The sequence below is a fragment of the Marmota marmota genome, unplaced genomic scaffold (genome assembly GCF_001458135.2).
Source record: "Marmota marmota marmota unplaced genomic scaffold, marMar, whole genome shotgun sequence".
In the NCBI taxonomy this organism is placed as follows: Eukaryota; Metazoa; Chordata; class Mammalia; order Rodentia; family Sciuridae; genus Marmota; species Marmota marmota.
In genome coordinates, this window is record NW_026000080.1 from 2,749,213 (window position 1) to 2,774,409 (window position 25,197).

At 34.6% G+C, this 25,197-nt stretch overlaps 1 protein-coding gene across 6 annotated transcripts in view; it reads left to right on the top strand.

The window, feature by feature from the left end:
- Positions 1-17,939, top strand: part of Odf2l (outer dense fiber of sperm tails 2 like) — a 38,660-nt gene extending 20,721 nt beyond the window's left edge. For 4 of the 6 annotated variants that reach the window (XM_048814982.1, XM_048814983.1, XM_015504737.2 and 1 more), the window contains 7 exons: positions 6,552-6,662; positions 8,383-8,487; positions 10,627-10,785; positions 12,201-12,283; positions 12,368-12,530; positions 14,807-14,932; positions 17,442-17,939. In XM_048814982.1, coding sequence (XP_048670939.1) covers positions 6,552-6,662; positions 8,383-8,487; positions 10,627-10,785; positions 12,201-12,283; positions 12,368-12,530; positions 14,807-14,932; positions 17,442-17,570 — 876 coding nt within the window. In that variant the 3' untranslated portion in view covers positions 17,571-17,939. The remainder of the gene's footprint in view (positions 1-6,551; positions 6,663-8,382; positions 8,488-10,626; positions 10,786-12,200; positions 12,284-12,367; positions 12,531-14,806; positions 14,933-17,441) is intronic. The other 2 variants (XM_048814984.1, XM_015504736.2) reach the window with 1 other exon arrangement.
- The last annotated feature ends 7,258 nt before the right edge of the window (positions 17,940-25,197 follow it).

Here is a 25,197-nt window from a genome sequence, read left to right on the forward strand (position 1 = left end):
TTTTTATATATATATAAAGGTTTTGTTGTTGTTGTATTTTCTTTAGCTTAGATTCCCACATGTGGGATTACTGGGTCAAGGGATATAAACATTTGTAAAGATAGCTTTGCCACATTTTTTTCTCAAAAAATTAGATCACTAACAATGTTATTAATTCTCTATACTTTATCAGCACTAGAAATAAAATCTGTTGTTTATAACTTTTACTAATTTGAGAGATAAAAATGATATCAGTGGTTTTAATTTGCAGTTCTTCGAGAAGCTAGTTTTAAATCTCTAAACAGTTACAATTTTGGGCTCTTCTGGTGGTTATCTGTATATCTCTAAACCATACACCATAAGTATTTTGTCTTATCAAATTTAGTCACTTATATTGACTTTTTAATTAGTAGGGCACTAACAAAAATGACTAAATACTCAGACAACTTAAAAAGACATGTTAAATTCCTCATATAAAAACACTTAGTAAATACTTACTTAGGAAAGTCAGGTTAGATTCATTCCACTGTGTTTCCTATTCCTATCCCCACTCCCTTACTGTCATTCGCCTTTGTCTAATCCACAGAACTTCTGTTCTCCTACCCCTTTTTTTTTTGTGTTAGCATCCATGTATCAGAGAGAACATTTGACCTTTAGTTTGGGGGGATTGACTTATTTTACTTTATTATTATTATTTTTTTTAATAAAGGTGGGTTGATAGAAGAAGTTTTTAAAAAGATTGTTTAAAAAAAGATTGTTAGGGACACAAAATTCTTAACATAAGGGCAAAATGCAATAAACACTTCCAGGACAGAGTTTATAACCACAGAAGGAAGAGGAAGAACCTGGGGCATACTGGCTTTATGTACAGTGCATCTCTAGGTGTGTGTGCATGTTTAATTGCGTTTGTGCATTTTAATTCAGCTCATGGTTTTTTTGATGTTGCAGACTATTATAAGCTGGAAAAAAATGCAATAGAACAAAAATGACTTCTTTTGTCACACTGGCATCATTCCTATGCTTTCTAGTGGGGCGGGGGGGGGGTGCTTCACTGGACAGATGTGAAGCACAAAACAGATTATATGCATTGACTTCCTGTTTAGTAAGGGTACTGATGTCTACTTTTCCCTTCATCTTTTTTCTCTTTTCACCTCCCGGTTTCTTTTTATGTTCCCAATACTGTTAATCTTGACAATTTGTCCTGTATTCTTAAATTCTCTTTGTATGGATTAATTCTAAACACAGACAACAATGAATACGTAATTGTTCTTTAATTACACTGTCAAATAATCTTTACAAGTTTTTTTCTTTTCCAGCTTTTTAATTTTTCCTGGAATTTCCAAATGTCTGCTTGTTGTGCTCTTTGCCCTTATCATAGCCTTGTTTTTTCCTGAAACTCTCATCATGTTTTTGTTCTCTGAAGAACCTGTTTTCCCTTGATTCTTCTACTTGAGACCCTCTGTCTTCCTGTTTTGATGCTCATGGGTTGGTCTCCAGGCCTGCTGCCCAGAAGCTGTGCTGGACTTTGGCTGCTCTTATGGTTCAGCTGTTTCCTGGATCTGATGATGTCTTTCTTGTTATTCCTCATTTTTTTTCAGAAATATACCTTTTTAAAACTTTCCTTTAAGAAAAGGGAAGTAAACATAAAGTTTTTACATGTCTAAAAAATGCCTTTATTCTGTCCTCATTTTGGTCAATGATTTCAACTATAGAATCCTAAAGGGAGATGAATTTTTACTCAAAGCTTTGATGGCTTTGCTTTTTTATCTTCTAAGAGTTGCTGGTGGAGAAAATCTGTTGACAGTCTGATTCTTTCCTTGGTAGTGACATTTTTAATTGAAGTTTTTTAAAAAAAATCCCTGTATCCTTGATGTTTTGGAATTTCAAACACATTTTCTAGGTATGTTGTCTTCTTGTCCACATTGCTAAGTACTTTATTGATCTTGTACATACAAAGGTTAACATCCTTTTGCTTTGGAAAATTCTTGTATTATTTAATTGGTAATACCCTTGCTCCTTTCCATCTTTTTGAGTCTCTATTACTAGATGTACTGCTGATAGTACTGATGATTTGTTGTTCCTACTGGATCAGTACTGTTTCTATATCTCTGGTTTTTGTTTAATGTTTAGGAGATTTCCTTGATTTTTATCTTTCTTACAAAATTTTAATTTCCAAGTTTTCTTTTTTTTCCAAATGGGGTAGTCTTTTCGTGTTGCCCAGGCTTTGGCAACATGCCTTGTGCCTCAGCTTCTAGTATCTAGGACTGTAGGTGAGTACCACCGCTCAAGAATGTCTTTTTAGTGTTCTTTGAGTGTTCCTATCATCAAATATCTGAAAATACTTATGAGAATAGTTTTTTCACTTTCCCAATTTATTTTTTCTTCTGGATCATGCATTTTTCTTTTTAACTAAAAAATTATTGAGATAAGAAATGAAACTTTTAAAAAAAAGAAATGAATCTTTTTTTAATTGGGGTCTTTTTTTTCATATTGCTCTCTTTATTCAAATATCTGGTGGCACTTAAGAATTTATAAATGAGATGATAGAAACACTAATGAGAAAATAGACAATTAAAAGCCAATCTGAATATGTGGTTAGTCTTTGTTCCTTGACAGATATTACTTTACTTTCTCAGCTGTTGAGGAACTAGCGGTTTCCCTGGTAGCCCTAAAATAATGCTATAACCATAGGCATCTTTACTCTGGGTCACCAACACCATTCTTCTGTTCTGGTTCTCCCCAGAAAGGTAACTCAATTTCTTTAGAGAAGAACCTTCATTGTTTTTATTTCTTCGGAGGTAAAGGCCTGGTTGTAGGCATTCCTCCTTGAGTATGGCAGAGGGGTATTAGTGGTAGTAGTGGTTATCATTCTCTTCCCAGACTTTGAATTAATCCTTTTAACACACATTCCACTCTTGCCCTCAGCACTGTGCCTCTCTAGATTATACAGGTACATGAGCTTCCTCCTTAGCTGTATTCTTTCCTGCTTCATTAATCTGTCAACAGTTTTCCAGAAGCGTCAAAAATATTTTTTTGTTTCATGGCTCATGCTCCATTCTTTTTAAGTGGATTTGTAAACATTATTATTTCTATATTAGCTTTTTCTTGGGAAGGAAGGGAAATAAACAAATGTGGTCTCTAAAAGAAGACTCTTTAATTCTATTTAATCTAGGGTATACTCTCTGATAAAGCACATTAATAATCTTTACCCAGGAGGATCACACAGCTAGTTTAGTGGAATAGTAGGGATTAGAATTTGGATGAAGGAAGGAAGAAAATACTGCACACAACCTTGCTGATATTTTATAATTACAAACTTGATTTCTCTCATCTTCTAAATTACATGAACTTTGCTAGAATATATGGAAACTTCAGTAAACAAAATACATGAACACCTCTAGGTGTATTTCAGCAAGTCTTATATTTGCTAAGATTCAACTTCACTGTCTCTAACAGAAAACCAAATAAAGTGGTTTAAATAAAGTGGGAGTATATGTTTGTTAAGTAAGGAAGTCCATACTTGACAGTTCAGAGTTGGTATGTCATTGGAGACCTTAACTTCTTTTTAACTCTGTTGTGCCATCCCTGGACTGTGACTTTTATCTTCATAATTCAAATGGCTTCTAGAACTCCAACCAACTCCAACTTGTTGATAAGTTTCAAGCAGCAGGATGGACAGGAAAAAAAAAAAAAGAATTACCTCTGAAAGTCTTATATGACTTGACTTTTTAACTTATTTAGATACATGACCCTTTCCTTTAAAGCTTAGATCAAATGCCACTTCCTTCTGAAGTCTTCCTAGTGAGGATGAATCTGTCCTTATAAACTACCATTTTTGTGTGCACAGGTGCTCAAGGAAGGTGTAGCATAGCTTCAGTGCTCAATCAATATTTGTTGAATGTACTTAAGTTGCTTTATCCTTATTATTGTTTATTATATCCTTCCAAGGGAAAGGACTAGGAGGAAATTTTGTTAATTATAAATCTGTTTTAATCACATGATAATGAAATTAATTTTAAGTTAGTAGTTATTGAGTTCAAGTTTATTTAGGCATATTCTGTTAATAATTCAGAAACATGTATTTTTAAGGCATTAGAGAGAATGTCTAGGAATGTTTGACATATAATGGAAAATTGCCTAGATGTTTAATTTTATTTGTTTAATTGTTATTCTTAATTACATCTATAAGATGTTTAATTGTTATTCTTAATTACTTGAGAATAGTTTTAGATTTTAAAATTTTAAACAAGAAGCTTACTGATATTTCTTCGATGGTCTACCAATCTCCTCTGTTAAAAACAACCAAAGTTTATTTGCAGGGGTTATAAAGTTTTATTTGTCCATTATATATAGTTGGAAAAATAGAATGGCACAAAAGGAAAAAAATTAAAAACACTTATGATTTCACAAGTGAAAAACAACTGAAGTTAATATTTTGGCGTATATCATTTTGTATATTGTTTATATATATTACTTTTGGTAATATAATTTTTCACTATTATAAATAAAAATGTAGTTTCTTTGGCTTTTTTGCACACCTGTTTTCTTAGAATAAATTTTGAGAAATGAAATTATATGGTCAAAATAGAAGACCACTCTGGTTATATATTTCCAAATTGCATCATAAATATATCTACAATTGGCAAAAGAATCCCTATACTTTTTCCAGTTGTACGCAATTAAAAGTACTAATTTTAAAATGAATCTCTCCAAATTTGTTAATCTCATTTAGTAGTTATTAGGTAATGTCAGTCTTGTAACCTTAAATACCATCCAAATGCTGGGAGTTCTCCAATTTATACCTCTAGCCTAGAACTTGCCTTGGAATTCCACACATAAATTCTGTTGCCTATTTGTCATTTCCATTTGGATATTTAATAGATGTCTCAAAGTTATCATGTCCAAAATGAAAATATTTGCTATTTCCCCATATCATTCATTCTGTGGTTTTCCTTATCTCAATCCTTTCTTTCTTTATCTCATCTTTTCTCTCATACCATACTTCCAGTCTATCAGCAAATCTTCAGATATATCCAGTATTTGGTCACTTCTCACTAGCACGAGTGTCTTTACCTTGAGTCAAGCCACCATTATCATCATTACCATGACATCCTGACCATTCTCCCTGCTTCTGCCCTGGGCTCTGCAGGCAGCATTCAATGTAGCAGTTGTCAGACCATGCCACTGTTGTGCTCAGACACTTTCCCTAATGGTATCTTGGTTTCTAGAGCAAGCAACTACATGATATCACCATCTGGCTCTCTAATCCCATCTCCTTCCACTCCTTCCACTCTCATGTTTTCAAAGATAATTGTGTAATTCACATCCTTAAAAGATCACAGTGCTTCTCTTCGGAACAAAGGGCAGGCATACTTACTGCCTACTATGATATTTGGGTTTTCCAAACTCAGGTTTGTTGTCCAGTAATACATTCCACAGCATATGCAGTTGTTATCTGGCCATCTTTGTTTTGCCCTGTGGGATCTGGGGCTCAATAAACTGATAAAAATGCTGACAGTCTTGCCACTTTTATTGCTGTGAATAATAAAGTCCTCTCTCTGTGATTAGGAGTCTTGTGTCTTCTGCTAGCATCCATGAAACTGTGATAGGCTAATGATAGGTAAGCTTTCATGGAGAATAAAATCTCAGATCTTTACAATTCTTCATAACTTATTTTGATTTTATGTTCAGTAGGGTTGTTACCATTCTAAAAATCAAATACATTTTTGCCTGAATCTTGGGGAAAATGTTTAAATTTGGGTTTTTAAAAATATGCTTAATCTTCAACTCACTTGATGCTTCTTTATAGTGTTGGGCTGAGGCAAGTAGTTAACATGTTTTATTCCTAATAATCATTTATCTCATTTATTTATGGACCTATGTTATCATATTGATTTAAAAATTCAACATTATTTATCATATACTTAAGTGTAATTTTTATATATTTTTCTTTTTCACTGTCCTTTGTATTCTTATATTAATATCAATAATTTTAGTTCTTTACACATTTTAATATTTAATAAGCATTGACATTATCCACTTAGTATTCCCGTCGAAATTGTACTGGTGGGCTGGAGTTGTGGCTCAGTGATACAGCACTTGCTTAGCATGTGTGAGGCACTGCGTTCAATTCTCAGCACCACATATAAGTAAATAAATAAAATAAAGGTCTATGAACAACTTTTAAAAAATTGTACTGTTATTTCCCATTTATCTTCCATGTAAATTTTAATTAATTTTGTCATATCCCCCCCAACTGTTATACTTTTGAAATTATAAAGTGTTACATTAATTTAAAAAGAACTATCTTGTCAAAATTATTCCTGTCTTTTTGTCAATAAATTTTTAAAAAGTTTTAAGAAATATGTGACCTATGCAAGTCTTATTAAATTTTTTCATAAATACTAGTCACTAACTTTTCAAAATTCCTAAATTTTAGATGGTAATCTATATAATAAAAATAATTATTTTATTAATTTTGTTGATAAATGAAGTATTTTTTAATAATTCTGTAACACTGGAGTATAAATGTATTCTAATAGCTTATAAAGTCTATTATATATTCCTTCTAGGGTACACTTGCTGCTTTGGAGGACAAGGTTGTTTCTGTTGAAGAGGAACTCTTAGAATTACAGGAACTAGAAAACCAACAGAAAACCCTTATTGAAGTGTATAAAACTCAGGTGACCACTGCATCTAGTTTCAAATTTGTTAAAATTGGTAGACAATTTAGAACACTATATTTTATTTGTGATCTAAATAAACAGAAATGAAGAGGTGGGGCTATTATTTTGTGATATATTATATACCCCAAATGTTTCTTAAGGTCCCAAATACTTTTATAGATAGATGATTTGCTAATACCTAATTCAAACACTGCCTGTGGGTATATTGGATATTCTTAAAAGTAAATATAAAATTAATTCATAGGCAGAATGTGAATTTTTTTTTATTTTTTAGTTATGAGTGAACACAATGTCTTTATTTTACTTTATGTAGTGCTGAGGATCGAACCCAGTACCTCTACCTCTGAGCCACAACCCAGCCCAATAATGTGAATTTTAATGTATAATCTTATTAATCTTGATTATATTTGGTTTCTCATCTTATATATTTAATGTTATCAACTTACAATAATGATGCCCTTCTAGGGTTATTAATGTCCAACATTTCATCTTTCCTAATAAAAGTATAATTCAGATTTATTCATGTGAAAGACCTTGAAAAGAGCTTATGACAATGTATGTGAAATAAAGCACATATTTAATAGTAATTTGTAGAAAAGCTTTATGTTTTGAAAATATAGTATTCTGCTTCTTGGAAAAAATGAAACTTTTGTAGATTTTTCCAAGATGAATAACAAACTGGTCCAATAAAGATCGTTCTCTCTCTCTTTTTTTTTTTCTTTTGGCATTAGAGATTAAATCCAGGGGCACTTAAGCACTGAGCCACATCCCTATCCTTTTTATTCTTTGAGACAAGAGTCTTGCTAAATTACGTAGGGCCTCACTAAGTTCCCAAGTAGAGCTTTGAAATTGCAATACTCCTGCCTCAGCCTCCTGAGCTGCTGGGATTACAGGTTTGTACCACTGTTCATGGCTCAGTAAAGATCCTGAATTTATTGGAAAAAAGAGTTTGAGTTAAAGAGTAATGACAGGCTGAGGGTGTAGGTCACTGGTAGAGCACTTGCCTAGCATATACAAGGTCCTAGGTTTGGTCCTCAGTACCACCTTAAAAAATAATAATAAAAAGAACAGAAAGAAGATAATGAATCAAAGGGAAAAAGATTAAGGTAGGACAAAGTATATGCAAGTGGAAAGGAGTTTCATGCATCTGGATGGATTAGATGGTAAAACGGAGTTGAAACATCCAGTTAGAATATTGTAGGCAGGAGGAAAGAATGGAGTCTATGAAGACAGTGGATCTGTTATTGAGAATGTCATCTGGGTCTTCCACTTGGTTGTTCAGATTTAATCCCTCAGCAAGAATACTATGACTGAGTTACCATAGAATTTAATTACTGAAGTGCTCACCTATTTTTTGAGCAGATTTTCATTTGGTAGGAGAAATTATTGGATTGAAAGTTGGTTTGGACTGAAAACTAATACCTTAAAGTAACTTTTACCTGAAAATCTCTGTAGTTTTCAGAGTTCAAATGAAGAGACTAGAAGTATTGAGGGAAGAAGACAGGTAAATCCATAAAAGAATTGTGGATTAGAGTAGAGCATTGAGCAATTTCATATTTAAAGAAGGAATAACATTAGATAGATAAACATACTGAGGGTATTGGTAAGAAAATTATGATTTATTTAATATGAAAATCCAGATTTTTAGTTTTTATTCATGCTATAGTCCTAATAATTAAATAACACATGGTACTCTAATAATGCATTTTATTTTTAGGTACAAAAGTTGCAAGAAGCGGCTGAAATGGTGAAAAGCAGGTGTGAAAGTTTGCTACAAGAAAATAATCTAATGACAAAAAACAAAAATAAAAAATTAGATGAGGTACTTTGAAAATTTGAATTGTAAAATAATATTTATATATTTTTTTCTCTGTGAATGTTATACAAATTCTTTCATTTTGGTCATTTTCTGTGGTTTTTACCTAGGAATGGTCTGTTCTCAGTCTCTGTAGGAGTTTTTTTTCCTGAGGAAGTAATGTTTCTTCCAGACTTGAAATGTTGTTTGTTTATGTGAATGTTTTTTCACTTTTTTTCTTATGATTTAAGAAATAGCATAGATGTTTATTATTTTCTGATTCAGAATCAGACTTAAACTTAAAAATCTGATTACCATTGAGATTTATCAGCCCATAAAATGCAAACTAATCTCACTTTTTTTTCTGGTTATAATTTTTTTTTTGGTGTCTAAAAAATTACAAAGTAGATACTCTCTGCTAAATGCATTTTTTGAAGAAAAATGATACCTTTTTTAAAAAATCGTCATTTCCTTTTATTTGCCCTATTGCAACAGAATAGGGGAAGGCCAGTGTTGGCAAGTGAACATGTTTTTGTGAATATTTCTAAGTTTTAAATGAAACTGCATCCCTCTTTGGAGTTTCATGTTGTTTTGGTAAGGAAGCTGTTAAAGTTGTCAGATGGTAACTCCTGGTTGGAGAGGTTGTGGAGTTAGTGGTCAATTCCAGCTGGGTGTAATAAGGTTTTTCTCTCTGGGTTGCTCCCAAATTTGGGTTTCTCAATCAAATGAGACACCACTGGAAAGAAGAAATAAGCCAGAGCAGGCAAACTGCGTTAAACAGAGGTAATGGATAGTAACCCATCCAATGCTCAACTTACCAGTTTCTTAAAATTATTTTTCATCTATTTTTAGCAGACAGCATTTATGTCTTTTGGTCTCCTTCTCAGGAGATATTTCCAATGAAAATGTTTCCTCTTTAGCTAGGCAGCATTGTAAGAAGTCTATTTTAAAAATCTGTGTTTAAGGGCACAGAGGGCAGAAACTTGTGTTTTTTCAGCTACTGTTTTTTTCTTTTTTTTAGTTACTGATCTACAACCACAAAAGTAATTTTGTTTTTAAATTAAATCTTCTTTTTCCTTTTCAACTAAGTTTCCTGGTTTTCTCTTGGATCTTAGGTGTTTTGGGGATATAGAGTGTGCTTTCTTTATGTTTTCATCTTTTGTAATCAAGGCTGCCAGATGCTGCATAGAGGATATAGGTGTTCCCTTTCTCAGGGAAAGAGTCGTACTCGTGGTTTTCCTCCTTATGAGCACCTAAATGCCAAATCTGGCTATTTTTTTAAATAATTAACAGTATGAGCATTTTATTTATTTATTTGTTTGTTTGTTTGTTTTAAAAAGCTTCTCCCTCAGAGAGAGAGAGAGAGAGAGAATTTTAATATTTATTTTTTAGTTTTTGGCGGACACAACATCTTTGTTTGTATGTGGTGCTGAGGATCGAACCCGGGCTGCACGCATGCCAGGCGAGCGCACTACCGCTTGAGCCACATCCCCAGCCCAGTATGAGCATTTTAAAGATTGTTTTGAGTCACCTGTCCACAAAACTGCTTCAGAGAAGAACTACAGAATGCAGGTTTTAATATAGATTGAGGTTAATATAATACAGATGAAATCAGAGAAATATGTTCATTGTAACCATGATCAAATAAGTCAAGTGGAAGCTCATATTGTCTTGAAGTAACATACAGTAAACCCACCAATTTGAGCCACAATGAGTGAACCAGGGTTGCTCTCTTGTAGTTAAATATCTGAGTTATAAGATTGAATGACTGAAAATGACAATTACTTGATAGGCTGATAGTAGAAAATGGAAAAGTAGTATACCAATTTTACTAATATTAACATCTATGCACAAAATGACAGATGTCAAAAAGTTTGCTTTCCTAAGTAGTTTAAACACCCTCTTCTCAAGCTAATATCATATTTGTTTTCTTAACAAACCTTTTGGAAATTAATAAAGGACCAATCCATTTTTTAGTTTTATGTTCTTATGTAGAATTAATATCTAAATTAATATTTGTTCATACTTATTTTGTTTAAATATTGTTGTTTAAAACCATTATACCTAAAATACTTATTATATAACATTTATCTAGCATTTAAAATAATAAGAATATTAATGCTAAATGTGTGATCTTGCACTTATTTCTCCTAATGCCGCACTCAGATGAGAGGCCAGATGGAGTCTCATCTGAAGGAGGTAGAGCATATCCGTGATTCCTTGACGGCGGCTGAACGGAGGCTTCAGGAGTCTCAGGAGAGCCTGCAGCACTGCAAGGCAAAATGTGCAGACCAGGCACACATCCTTAGGGAGCTTCAGGGCCAGGTGTCCAGCGTTTGTTCTGAGTTTTACAAGATGTGTTAAAGGAACACTTGGAGTGAATTCACCAGTTGAGGGCACTCATGTCAGGGATTGATTTTTCATTTCCATCTGCCTCTGTTGATAAAATGTTTTCATGAAATACCATAATATTATGTTATATGCTGTACTTTAAGTGCTTTATGGTAACAAATTCGTAATTAAAAATCAGTAACTTAGGCTATTAGTGCAAATCTATATTTAGATATTGGCGGATATGGTAATTGCATGAGGCAAGAGCAAAGCTATGCTAATGTCAATGTTTCTTGGTATCAGGATAAGGTGAATTATTGTAATTTGCCTTTAAATGATTGTAATTTACCTTTAAATTATCATGCTTTTGAGTAGAATTGTGCATCACATTTATTGGCATTATTTTCAATTATTTTATTTTTTCCATACTTTTTAACCAATCAGAACACGGATCAGGTGTGTCCTTTTTATAATTACACAGCCATTTCCTAGCTCAGTGCCTCGCACATAAAAGCACTCAAGTATTTTTGAATGGGTTAATTTTTTTTTCAAAGAAGCACATCCAAGGATGGTAGCAAATCTTTTTTTCCCCTTGCAATATAGTTATAGGAAGAATTCATTCTTGTCTTCCAACTGTATATTTTCATTTTGAAATGAAATGCATCCTGTTTATTAAAACATGCAGACAATATTTTGTGAACTTAAATTCCTGAGAAGAGATTTTTCTAGGAAAATGTTAAATTATATTTATTTAACCTAAATTACTAGTTGAAATTATGAGAAAAGATTTTTTTTTAATTTTCAAAGCTTTTTAAGCTACTTAAATCAGTCTTTGAAACAATAGGAAGAATTTTTTTAAATTTTTTAATATTTATTTATTTTTATGGTGTTGGGCATGGAACTCAGGGCCTCACCCATGGCTAGGCAAGCTTGTATACCACTGAGCCACAGCTTGGAAGATATTGTCTTGGCATGGGCATATGTATATTTGATTTATTTTGCTTCTCAGAAGAGTATGGTTTTTACTTACAGTTACAAATTCACAGGTAATAAATTATCAGCATCGTTAAATGAAATATAAAACATAAGAGAAACTAAGTAACAATTAAATAAGTAAATTAATACTGTGTAATTCTCCCATATTTTAATTGCTATCAACCAGAAAATTTTCAGTTGATTTTTTTCCTATTATATACACATTGTTTTTGTTTGTTTGTTTGTTTTAAACCTAACCAGGAATTTTAAGAATTTGTATTTTAAAAATGTAACATTTCTTGGTATCTTTCTGTATAGAAGTAATAATAATTTTATATATCTTGTTTTTTTTGTTTTAACAATAAAATATTTAGATTTCTTTGGTAGTTGATTATAAAGAAAATAACCAAGAAAGCATATTTTTTTTCTTCTAGATTGATGAAAATCACAGTCTTCTAAAGCTTTCTCTGGAGGAGGAAAATTATCTAATTCAGTTAAAGTGTGAAAATCTTAAACAGTAGGTATTAAATTGACTTAAAATTGGTGTTGCATTTTTTTTCCTGAACTCTGTAATTTAAAAATATATATTTTCTGTAAAAAGAAAATTAGAACAGATGGATGCAGAGAATAAAGAGCTTGAGAAGAAGCTGGCAAACCAAGAAGAGTGCCTTAAGCACAGCAATCTGATGTTTAAAGAGAAATCTGCAGAATACACAGCACTGGCCAGGCAACTGGAAGCTGTTTTAGAAGAAGGAAGACATAAGGTACAGATGTCCTTTATTTATAATCATTTTAATTAGTTTGCCAAAGAGTCCTCTTTTTAAATAGTTAGTATTTCCTGTTGCCAGACTTGTCTTTATCCTGATGACAGGGTAAAGGGAACAATTGTATTTTTGTTCTTTACGCAAGGATTCTTTTGAAGAAAAACATATATCATTGGTCCAGGGTTACTCCACCAGGTAAATGGCTGTGTGGCCAGGCAACAGGCTGAGATAGGAAGTATTTCGAAGGTACAACTCTGCCCCCCATTCTCTTTTAAAAATATAAAATCAAGTTAAAGGGCAAATAATTAAAAATTTTGTTCCAGTCAGGATCTGGTGAGCTGTAAAGCTCAAGTCCTTTTTGACAAATATTTGTTGTATAAATAAATAAATACATTCAAGAATTAAATTATAGTTAGATTAGCATTCCGCCTAAACTAATGCTTTCCTGTGTGTCAGGCAGTCTGCTAGTCCTTGAGAGATAAAGGTGGAAAAACCCCACCTCAGTTCTCAGCACACTCTGCTTCAGCACACTTCAGCCTCAGGACTTGTAGAGACTAACACTTGGCTCTCAAATGCCATCTTATGTGTAGGTACTGTAACAGGGCAGGTTCAGGGAACACTGGAAGGTGTGCTTACCTCAGTCTGGAAGGAGAGGGAATGATTCAGAAAGTCTCAAAAGGAGAAGTGAGTTTTTCACACTTAAACAATAGTTTGAATCTTGAAAGAACAATGGTAATTTTTGGATTCCAAGAGGAACTAGGTTTAAATGCTGGTTCTGACACATTGTACACTGACATCGTTCACTTCTCTGAACTTTAGTTTTCTTAACCAGTAAAATGGGTTATGCATTTCTTCATAAGTAAGGCTAAAAAGTGATTATCTGTATTCTGATGGTTCTTAGATGTGTATCTCCAGCTAGCACTGTCCACCCACTGAAATCTAGACTCACATATTCTACTACTTACTTGGCATCTCAGTTGAATGTAGACATCTCAGGCTTAGTAGGTCTAAACCCAAATTCTGAATCATTTCCTCCAAACTTACTTCTACCCGTGGTCTTCCTCAATTCCATTAATGTTCATTTCATAAAAGTCAGATAAAATCTAATATTCTTGAAATGTGACTCTTCCAAGTATCACATATATAGTCTATTTTTTTAAACTCTGAGAAACCAATTTAAATTGATTTTGGGAGCACATTGTTGAATAAAAGCTAGATATCAAAATGTACTGCCAATGGCAGAAGTGTAATACAAATTTCTCAGCCCCACCAACCTTTGTTATGAAAATAAGAGGTGGCTTTATTTTGGATTCAGCCTTAGTGAACCTTGAAAATTATAGGTACTCTCAAATTCCTTCCCAAAAGTGTTTAAAGTCCTTAGAGACATATCTGCCCTCTCCTTTCTCTCCCACTGCAGTGGATGTGGGGCTGTCTGTAGTTTCTGTACACTTGTGAAGTGCCATCACTGCCCTATCTCCATAGCCCACTCCAAGGAGATAGGACCTTTACCTCCATAGCTTCAGATCCTCCTAGCATCCCTCAGTCAAAATCTTCCTTAGCATTTGTGCAGAAGAAATGTTTGTAATTTCTTTCATCAAAACTTAGAACCATGTCTACAGCCTTAGGTTAGAGGATACTTCTTCCTACTAGCTTCTTGTTCCTGGACTGGACCTGACTTTCATTCTCATTTTTGTGGCTCCGACTCAACATTCCTACAGAAAGCCTTTCAAATATCTGAATTTTTGATGAGCTAAGCTAGACCTTCTGATAAAATAAGCAATGAGAGAAATATGAAAACTCAAATTCAGGCCACTTAAGTGAATGAATGAAAAGCCAGTCGTGTAACGTGCATGTTTCTGTGTGTGTGTGACATTCCCCTCCATTCTATCCATCCAAAAATATAATAAGGATTTCATGAGAACTTTATGTATTCCACTGCTGCTGTAGACACCATGGTGCATATAAATTCTATTAAAAATAGAAATCGCTCTTATATTGTTAAAAATATGTGGTTGGAGAAAACACCTACCTTAGTTACAAAGCAGTAAAAATGTACACAAAAAAATCTTTTGTATCTCAAGCTAACTTTTCAAATACTTATGAAACGAGTATAGATACTTATATGTGCTTCTTCAAGATAGACTGTTTTTAAGCACTTTTTAATTGTCCAATACCTATTTTGGAATAAAAAAGTACAGTATAACCTTGTCACAGCTTTAAATCTCATTTTAAAGAAAGCACATTTAGTTGTTTTACTTTCTTAATAAAAATTACAGGTTTCTGAAGAAGTAGAGAAAATGACTTCTAGAGAGAGGGCTTTACAAACTAAAATATTAGATCTGGAAACTGAGCTTAGAAAGAAAAATGAAGAACAAAACCAACTTGTTTGCAAAATAAACACTGTAAGTATTATTATGACTTAATATATTGTAAAAACTAAATTAGCACATTCATACCATGCAGTTTAGTTAAATTGTTAAAGTACAAATTGAGGGGTATCAAGGCTGTTATTTTACTGATAGTATTAAAAATAAATAATATAAAACATAAAATGTAAATGTCAGCATTATGCCAAAGAATTTGTCCTGCCTTCCTGGCAGCATGTATTACATTGTTCCAGGTCTCATCAGGCCCTCCCCCTGCATGTGCTCTTAATGAAACTTAGAGTTATCATTTACTTATTTTCTTCATGGTATGAATTTTTCATTTTTTAAAGATAAACACAATTTAGAGTGTAAGTTAGATTTTTATATCTGTCTTGAATAATTATGTCTATGAATATTATATTTTAGAAATGTATAATTTGGTGTTAACTAAATATTCAGTATTGTTAAATCTGCATATGAATGAATGCTTTGATCCACTTACCCATGAAATGAGAATACCAATCCGCTGTGTTTAATTAGTCTTCTGATGTTTTTCCTTGAATATTTATGAAATACTCAATTGGCATAAGATACTCTTGAAGCCAGCGTTAGTCATGTTTAAATTACTTAACCGACTACTTGATAATGACGTAGAGAATAATGCAACTTTATTTTTCCAGAAGCAGGAGACTTCACGAAAACTGTTTTTTTATTCCAAGTGTCTAAAAAGTGTCTAAAAAGTACAAAACCTAAAAAGTTAAAAAATTAAATGATTATGGCATACACTGTTTAATTTCATTGCTTTCACAAGTTTTATGACAATTTAATCAGAATAAAATGTTTATCACTTTTAATTTAGCACAGTCCTTCCGTTTATTCCAAATTTTTTTTAAACTCACCATAGAAGTTTCTGATATTGTAAAATATGTGTATATTCTTTATGTAATTAAAGCCTCTGAAAAAATAAAGCTAAGGTGAGATGGGTTTTGTTGTAATGTTCCAGTATTTAACTAAAGCTACTAATAAGTAGGTTTACTATCTGATAATTTTATACCAGTAAAAAAATATAAAATTCTAAGCACAGATTTAGAAATAGCTGAAAAATGAGTTTTGTTCCATGATTTTCAGAAACAGTTGAGTGATCAGTCAAGTATTTATCTTATATGCATACTTTAGCCCCAGCTGGACTATAGACACCCAGAAAACCTCTCTCATTGGTAACTGTGTCCCCAGAGTCTTCTGCAGTGCCTTTTGTTATTTTCTACCCAAGTACTCTGGTGGGTGGCGGGGTATAAAATGAAAAATTAAAATAATTAAAGCACATATGGTTGATTTCTACTGTGATTTAGTTGTTGTAATACACATTCACTTAGCCTCATGTTTAACAGATTAATAAATAGGTTTTGCCTGGTATGGTGGTACACACCTATAATCCCAGCAGATCAGGAGGCTGAGGCAGGAGGATGGAAAGTTCAGATCTAGCCTCAGCAACAGCTGGGCGCCAAACAACTCAGTGAGATTCTGTCTCTAAATAAAATACAAAATAGTGCTGGGAATGTGGCTCAGTAGTTAAGTGTCCCTGAGTTCAATACCCAGTATCCACCCCCCAACCCCCCCCCCAAAAATGAGTTTTATTTAAAACCATCATAACACATTTCCATTACATTGAACATATTTTCATACTAATTTTTGCCATTTTTCTGCCTAAAAATTCAGATTTTATCCCATCAGAATGAACTTAGTTGTTTAAAAAAAATTCTTTAATTAGATCAGTTTATCAAAAATGCTTTAGATAAAACAGGTTACAGATACTATCTAGTTTCCAAGATTTCTCTAAAGAGACCTTCTGTGTCCTTCACAACAGTGCAACCTGATAGACTGAGCTGCACAAAAAAATGCAGCAAATATTTTTGAAGCATCAACTTGACTCAACAATTTGGAGAGAAAAACAGCAACACAACACACTTGTATTGTAGGGTAGAATGTAAAATTATCAATGGATTTAGGACATACATAAGACTTGAGAGGCATTTCTGGCTTCAGGAGGGTTACAATGGGTTAAGCAGCTGAGCCCATCTTGGAACTTGTGTGTTCACCACCAGAGTACTTGGGTAGAAAATAAGAAAGGCCTGTAGGGTAAAACAGGGCACTGCAGAAGACTCTGGGAACACAGTTACCAATGAGAGAGGTGTTGATAGTCCAGCTGGGGCTAAAGTATGTATGTAAGATAAATACTTGACTGATCACTCAACTGTCCCTGAAAATCACAGAAAAAAAACTCGTTTTTCAGCTATTTCTAAATCTGGGCTTAGAATTTTATATTTTTTTACTGGTATAAAAATTAGCAGATCGTAAACCTACTTATTAGTAACTTTAGTCAAATACTGGGAACATTACAACAAACCCATATCATTAATTTTTAAGATAATTTAATAATGGACACATCAGGTATGAGAATTTTTTTAAAAAATTAAAAATAATATATTCAGTTATTGTATATAGGTATTTTTATTGTGACTTGTATTTCTCTCTTGTTTTTGTTTAGAAAGCACAACATCAAGAAGTATCTTTGAAAGAAATGCAACATAGTCTTGAGAAGTCAGAGAATCAGAATGAGAGTATTAAGAATTATTTACAGTTTCTTAAAACTTCTTATGTAACAATGTTTGGATAAATCATTGAATTTATTTTCAGCATTAGGTTTTCACTATGAATCTAAAATGTGATTAGGTAAAAAAATATTAATGGTTATGATTTGTAAATAGATATTTGAAATATAATTTATTATCTAATTGAAACTTGAAGACATGATAGCTACTAGTTTTCCTTTTTTCTAGATAATTCTCACTTAATTAATATATTAGTTTTTAGAACATTTTCCTGACACACACAGATACGAGAATCATTTTTTTTGTGATGTCTGTAGCTACAATTTGTAATAAATCTTGGCCAATTATGAGCCAAATACATGATTTCAAATAATGTATATAGTTGTTTTATATTGTAATGTTATATAAATATAATAAAATATTCTGAATTTTAATTTTTGAGGATAATATAATTATTTTTATGTAATCTTTTTTTGCATTACAATTCGTATTACACATATATACCACAATTTTTCATATCTCTTGTTTGTATATAAAGTATGTTGATACCCAGTTCATGTCTTCATACATGTACTTTGGATAATGATGTCCATCACATTCCACCATCCTTGCTAATCCCCTGTCCCCTCCCTTTCCCTCTCACCCCTCTTCCCTATCTAGAATTCATCTATTCCTCCCATGCTCCCCCTCCCTACCCCACTATGAGTCAGCCTCCTTATATCAGAGAAAACATTTGGCATTTGTTTTTTGGGGATTGGCTAACTTCACTTAGCCTTATCTTCTTCAACACCATCCATTTACCCTCAAATGCCATGATTTTATTCTTTTATTGCTGAGTAAAATTCCATTGTGTATATATGCCACATTTTTTTTTATCCATTCATCCACTGAAAGCATCTAGATTGGCTCCACAGTTTAGCTATTGTGAATTGTGCTGCTATAAACACTGATGTGGCTGTGTCCCTATAGTGTGCTGTTTTTAAGTCCTTTGGGTATAGTCAGAGGAGAGGACAGCTGGGTCAAATGGTGGTTCCATTCCTAGATTTCCAAGGAATCTCAATACCGCTTTCCAGATTGACTGCACCAATTTGCAGTCCCATCAGCAATGTATGAGTGTACCTTTTTCCCCACATCCTCGCCAACACTTATTGTTGTTTGTGTTCTTAATAGCTGCCATTCTGACTGGAGTGAGATGATATCTTAGAGTAGTTTTGATTTGCATTTCTCAGATTGCTAGAGATGATGAGCATTTTTTCATATATTTGTTAATTGATTGTATATCCTCATCTGAGAAGTGTCTGTTCAGGTTGTTGGACCATTTGTTGATTGGGTTATGAAAGATCTAGACAATGGAAACTACAGAATCCTAAAGAGAGAAATCAAAGAAGACCTTAGAAGATGGAAAGATCTACCTTGCTCTTGGATAGGCAGAATTAATATTGTCAAAATGACCGTTCTACCAAAAGCACTATACAGATTTAATGCAATTCTGATCAAAAATCCTAATGGCATTCCTCATAGAAATAGAAAAAACAATCATGAAATTCATCTGGAAACATAAGAGACCCAGAATAGCTAAAGCAATCCTTAGCAGGAAGAGTAAAGCAGGTGGCATTGCTGTACCAGACCTTAAACTATACTACAGAGCAGTAGTAACAAAAACAGCATGGTATTGGCACCAAAACAGACTGGTAGACCAATTGTACAGAATAGAGGACACAGAGACTAACCCACAAAATTACAACTATCTTATCTTAGACAAAGGTGCCAAAAACATGCACTGGAGAAAGGATAGCATCTTCAACAAATGGTGCTGGGAAAACTGGAAATCCATATGTAACAAAATTAAATTAAACCCCTATCTCTCACCATGCGCAAAACGTAATTCAAGGTGGATCAAGGAATTAAGGAATTAAACCAGAGACTCTACGTCTAATAGAAGAAAAAGTAGGCCCTAATCTTCATTATGTGGGATTTGGCCCCAACTTCCTTAATAAACTCCTACAGCGCAAGAATTAAAACCAAGAATCAATAAATGGGATGGAATGAAGCTAAAAAGTTTCTTCTCAGCAAAAGAAACAATCTGTGAGGTGAACAGAGAGCCCACATCCTGGGAGCAAATTTTTACCTCTCACACATCAGATAGAGCACTAATCTCTAGGATATATAAAGAATTCAAAATGATGATATAATTATATACTTCCTAAAATACCAAATTTTCATTAAACTTAATATTGCTTTAAGTATATGCTGAGTTGCCATTATAATTTGTTAGATTTTAAATATAAAATTTTAAGTCATAGTTATTAAATGCCAGTTGATGATGACAGATGAAAGCAAATTGGCATGCATTGTTTCTTTATAAAGAATAGGTGTTCAGTCTGTCCTGTGATTACATAATTTCTTCATTCATTTTGTGCTAGTGTTTATCAGATATTATTATAGCCATCCTAAAGTTGAGTTTTAAGTGTCAGATTAAAGGGGAACCACCAGTCCCACCCTTGCAGTGGCCAAGCCACATGGGATGATCAGAATAAGCACTTTTAATACCAAATAGCTTTATGAGAAGCTCTTTATTATTGGGATGAAGTATAGCAATCAAGAACTTGCTCCTGGTAATTTCACACCCTTTGTGCCAAGGCAGGATCTTCTAAAAGATGATGGATGTGGCTCATAAGGGATCAAATGATAGAAACTCTTTTTGGACAATGACTTCAGAGCTATTTGTTCAAAGCAGTGGCTTGAAGATCACCCAAAAAGGGGTGTGAGGGGTAAAAAGGGAGTAGTAGCCTATGAGCAGAGCCATCTCTCCAAGGCCTGGTGTTTCTTCTCTGATCAGAAACAGAGATGTGTTTTCCACTCCTCACCTCACTCCTGTGACTGCCATTTCATACACAGGGGCAACTTCCACTGCTTCATAGTATTTTTCTCAAAATAGCAAAATATAGAATGTCAGAAGCTGGTTATATTTTTTTGCCTAACAATTACTAGCAGGATTAAATATTGCCCCTCGACCCCTTTGATCATAGAACCTGTGATACTAAAAAACATACTTGACCCTTGAGGCTCTTTATTCTTCAAGGTTCCTTAAGGCAGACAGAGCCTTAAGAAATGCCCACATGAAAGAAAAGGAAGGCTCTTAAGTATTGCTCACTAGACTGTGATTTGCAGTTCAAGGGAGAACTACATAGTTATATTTGTATCTCAGGCCCAATGTAATACTTGGATATATATTAGGTCCTAAGTTGATGTTGATGGATGAGTGGATGGTTGTTGAAAGAGAGTATTCATACTTATGTTTTAGATATGAAAAGTGTAAGCATAGAAGGTTTAACTACCATGGCTGCAGTATAAAACTTAAAACTTTTAAAGTTGGTATTTGAACTCAAAGTCTTCTTACCCCCAAATTGAGGTTCTGAATACAGTGTTCTCTCCCTATTGTAGGAACAGCAGCAGCAGCAGTCCAGCAACAGCATTGCTGTTCTTTTTAAGCACTTGCTATGTTCTAAAGTTCTAAGTGTAGTATACATATTAACTCATTTATTTTTCAGGAAACAAAGACACTTAAAAGTTAAGTAACTTGCCCCTGGCCACACAGCTTGAATGTGGTAGGCATTCAATTCCACATCCAGAGTCTCTGCTCTTCACTCTAACCAAACTACCTTTGCATCCATTTCATATATAAAAGTAGTGGTTTCTTTTAACATTAATGCATTTGACATATTTATGAATGTTCTTTTTTATATTTTTAATATTATTAAAAATAATTTGTGTCTGTTTAAATATCAGTATCTGCACCCTAAGGTTGGTACTTAGCTACTGTTGACACAGTATAACAAAAGAAATTTGCTAGATCCTGGAAGAACTTTGGCAATCTCTGTGCTTAATGCTCCTCTGTGAAGCCCCAGTTAGTGCCCAAGTGTCCATGAGGAGTGTTCTACTTCCAGCTTTGTTTTTTAATATTTATTTTTTAGTTCTAGGTGGACACAATATCTTCATTTTGTTTTTATGTGGTGCTGAGAATCGAACCCAGTTCCTCATGCATGCTAGGCGAGCGCGCTACCACTTGAGCCACAACCTCAGCCCCTGCTTCCAGCTTTTTACCATCCCAGGAATCCTGTTTCCCAATAGTTCTAACAGTTTTGCATGGTTTTCCTGTGGTATTCAGGGCCTCAGGACTTTGTTATGTAACAGTTTCTTCCATTGTGTTATTACTTCTTCCCGTGATCCATTCTTCCTCCTCACTTGATTTCTTGGATCTGATCTCCATTTAACTTGGCCTTTCTCAACTTGGGATCTGTCACTGGGTTTCTTGTGAGGAATTTCTTCCACTTGATTTTTTCTGACCACTAATGTGGTTTTTAAGGACAAGCATTCTTTTTCTGTTGAAATGTTAAATTTTTAATTAAAAACTGTTGGGTTTTGTTTTTACTGAAAGTTTTCTTTTTTTTAAGTTCTATTATTCCAGTATATTTTCATTAAAAGACTTCCTGTCTCTTCTATTGGTTCTACTTCAGTAGGCCCCCTTTTTTTTTATGTGCTGCTTGTCATCTTTCCTTCCAAGCACCATAAGTGAGCTTCAGTTTTCCTTGTCTAGTCATGGCCCTGGGTTTCCTCAACACCTGCCAGTAGCCTGTCATGCACATCTGTTGGGCAGTAGCAAACCAAGTGGTGAAAGACGTGATGGCCTCTGTTCTCATGGGCCTCTGGACCTATTCCATCTACTGAGTTTCATTAAGGAACTGTTTTGTTCCCAAACTTCTTCAGTAACAAGCAGCAGTTCTTTCCTAACTACAAAGGTGGGAAACACTTCACTGGAGAATCAGACCACTGCAAGGTTTTCTCAGGTCAGCAGGTCTGGTGCACCAAACAGCGAGTCTTTCTTTGGGGGTGAAAAACAATGATGGTCTGCAATTGGAAAAAGTGCACAGTACTTTAAAGAATGAGTCTGATCTCTCTGCTGGCTCGTGATTTCTTCATGGTTTTTATATTTAGGGTAAAAAAAAGTCATGAAATTGTTGAGTACCATTCATTTTCATAATTAAAAAAGCATCTCTGTGTATATATGCTCACATATGTTGTTAAGTGCACGGAGGAAGGCATAAAATCCTGCTTGCCTTGATAGGGGTGGGGAAAACCGTAATAACTTCCTGTGTGTGCTTTTATTTTGTTTCACTTATTGTAGTGAGATTTGATTACTTTTGTAGTCTTTTTTTTTTTCTCATCATATAAATAAAAAACATTAAGGTCAGGGCATCTGCGATAAGTGTCAGTGTGTGATTGGTAAGATATAATGGTCCAAGAGTGCAATATTGGAATTTGATTTTCAGAGGTAGAATAGTTTTGAACAAGAAAAAAAGCCTATTAGGTGGATTACCAGATGTTGACATACAGACACAAATAATTTTTTAAGAATATTAAAAAATATAAAAAAGAACATTCATAAATACGTCAAATGCATTACTGTTAATAAGGTAGAAACCACTACCTTTATTTATAAAATGGATGCAAAAGTAGTATGGTTATAGTTAAGAGCAGAGACTCTGGATGTGGAATTGAATGCCTACCACATTCAATCTGTGTGGCCAGGGGCAAGTTACTTAACTTTTAAGTGTCTATGTTTCCTGAAAAATAAATGAGTTAATATATATATTATATATAAAATATATGTATATTAATATACATATATTGTATATAAATATATGTATATTACACTTAGAACTTCAGAACATAGCAAGTGCTTAAAAAGAACAGCAATGCTGTTGCTGGGCTGCTGCTGTTCCTACAACAGGGAGAGAACACTGTATTCAGAACCTCAATTTGCGGGTAAGAAGACTTTGAGTTCAAATACCAACTTTAAAAGTTTTAAGTTTTATACTGCAGCCATGGTAGTTAAACCTTCTATGCTTATACTTTTCATATCTAAAACAGAAGTATGAATACTCTCTCTTTCTCTTTCAACAACCATCCATTCACCCATCAACATCAACTGAGGATGTTGATTAGCTGAGAAGCTTTGGATGGTAAAGTCGTCTAGCATGAACCATGTCTTCTAGGGTGAAGCAGAAGAATAAGTATCATGGTTAAATGTGAGCAGATGAGTAGATGACTGATAAGGAAGAAATCTTTAAAATCCTTCCAGGTTTCTAATTGCATTCAGAGTAAAATTTGAAGTCTTCAGCATGGTCACCAAGGCCTGCCCTCCGTCCCCATATCGCGTGTTTCCCACACACTACATCCAGTTGTGCTTAGTTTCTTCAAAAACCAGGTTTGTTCTTCTGGTTTCCTCGTGGCCTGCCCTTTCCCCCACTCATGGCTTTACTAGATCCTGCTCATTCCCTCATAAACTTTCTATTCTTTTGGAAAAGATTTATTTTGTGGTTATTTGTTTCATGTTTATCTCATTAGATTTTGACGTCTAGGAGGATTTACTGTTCTTGGCCTTTATCTAACATAGTGCCTGGCTGCCTAGCACAGTTACAGAGAGTTTGCTAAAGAAAGATGGGGAACTATGTGGAATCTGGGTGAATGATTAGCTTTTCCTCCCAAAGCTGTAAGTTTTCTTCAAGAGGAGTGGGATTTCCTTTCAGGCAGAGGTAGAAATCCCTTATAGCTGCTTGCTTCAGATAGGCTAACAGAACACACTTCCTCTCCCTCTTGTCTTTGTCTAAGAATAAAAATTCCCTTATTTTCTTATATGACTGGCTTTGGAAAGATACTTAAATCACAAGTATAACTCACTGTTTTTGGTTTATTTGACATCATAACTAATGTGGTACCTTCAGGTAACACTTCTACAGAAGAAAAAATAAGTAGTAAAAAATTAACACTTTTCCTTAAAATATAACTTAAGATTTGCTTAAAATTATAAAGGTTAGGAGCGAGGAAGATGGCGGCGAGGGGAGTGCATTGCCCCCGTGTGCTGCTTCACTGTGTGGGAGTATGACAAGTCAGGACGGCTAAAGGCTATCTTGTTAGGAATTTCCAGCAATAGTGGGGTGCTCCGGAACCTGGAGGAAGGATTTCCATCGCACGAGGATCGGCTACGGGGACTCAAACGCGAGAGGTTTGTCGCACGGAGGGTAACACTGCTTATTCAGCAAATCGCCCCGCGGCTAGAGGCTGCAGCGCGCTGGGAAACGAGGAGATAGCGACGCAGGGATACAGCGCTGCAGTTTCTGCCAGCCGTGCAAGCACCGTACTCAGGGCTGAATTCTGGGTTCGAGACGGGGGAAGGAAGCGGTCCATCTCGGTTCTCCACACCGGTCAGACCACAGAGGAGGCCAGCGGCCACCATGTTGGAAAGCTGACTTCACCATCCCTGTTTTCGACTGACCGCAGCTCATTCAGCCATAGAACAGGTAATTTCAGGCTGCCATTCGCCTGCGGCTTGCAGACAGATTGCTTGGGCTCAGTGCCTGGGTGCTTGCACCGAGCGCGGGGCGGCCGAGTTCCGGCTCCCGGAACCGCCCTGGCCCAGGGCTGGGGAGCCTGTGGAGGCTGCTTCTCGGAGCCTGCTCTTATCAGAGCATACACCGAGCATGGAGCGGCCGAGTTCCGGCTCCCGGAACTGAGCTCGCGGGGTCTGCTTCTTGGAGCCTGCTCTTATCGGAGCATACACCGAGCACGGAGCGGCCGAGTTCCGGATAGAGACGGAGTGGTCGGCGTCTCTCAAGGCACACAGGGGATAGG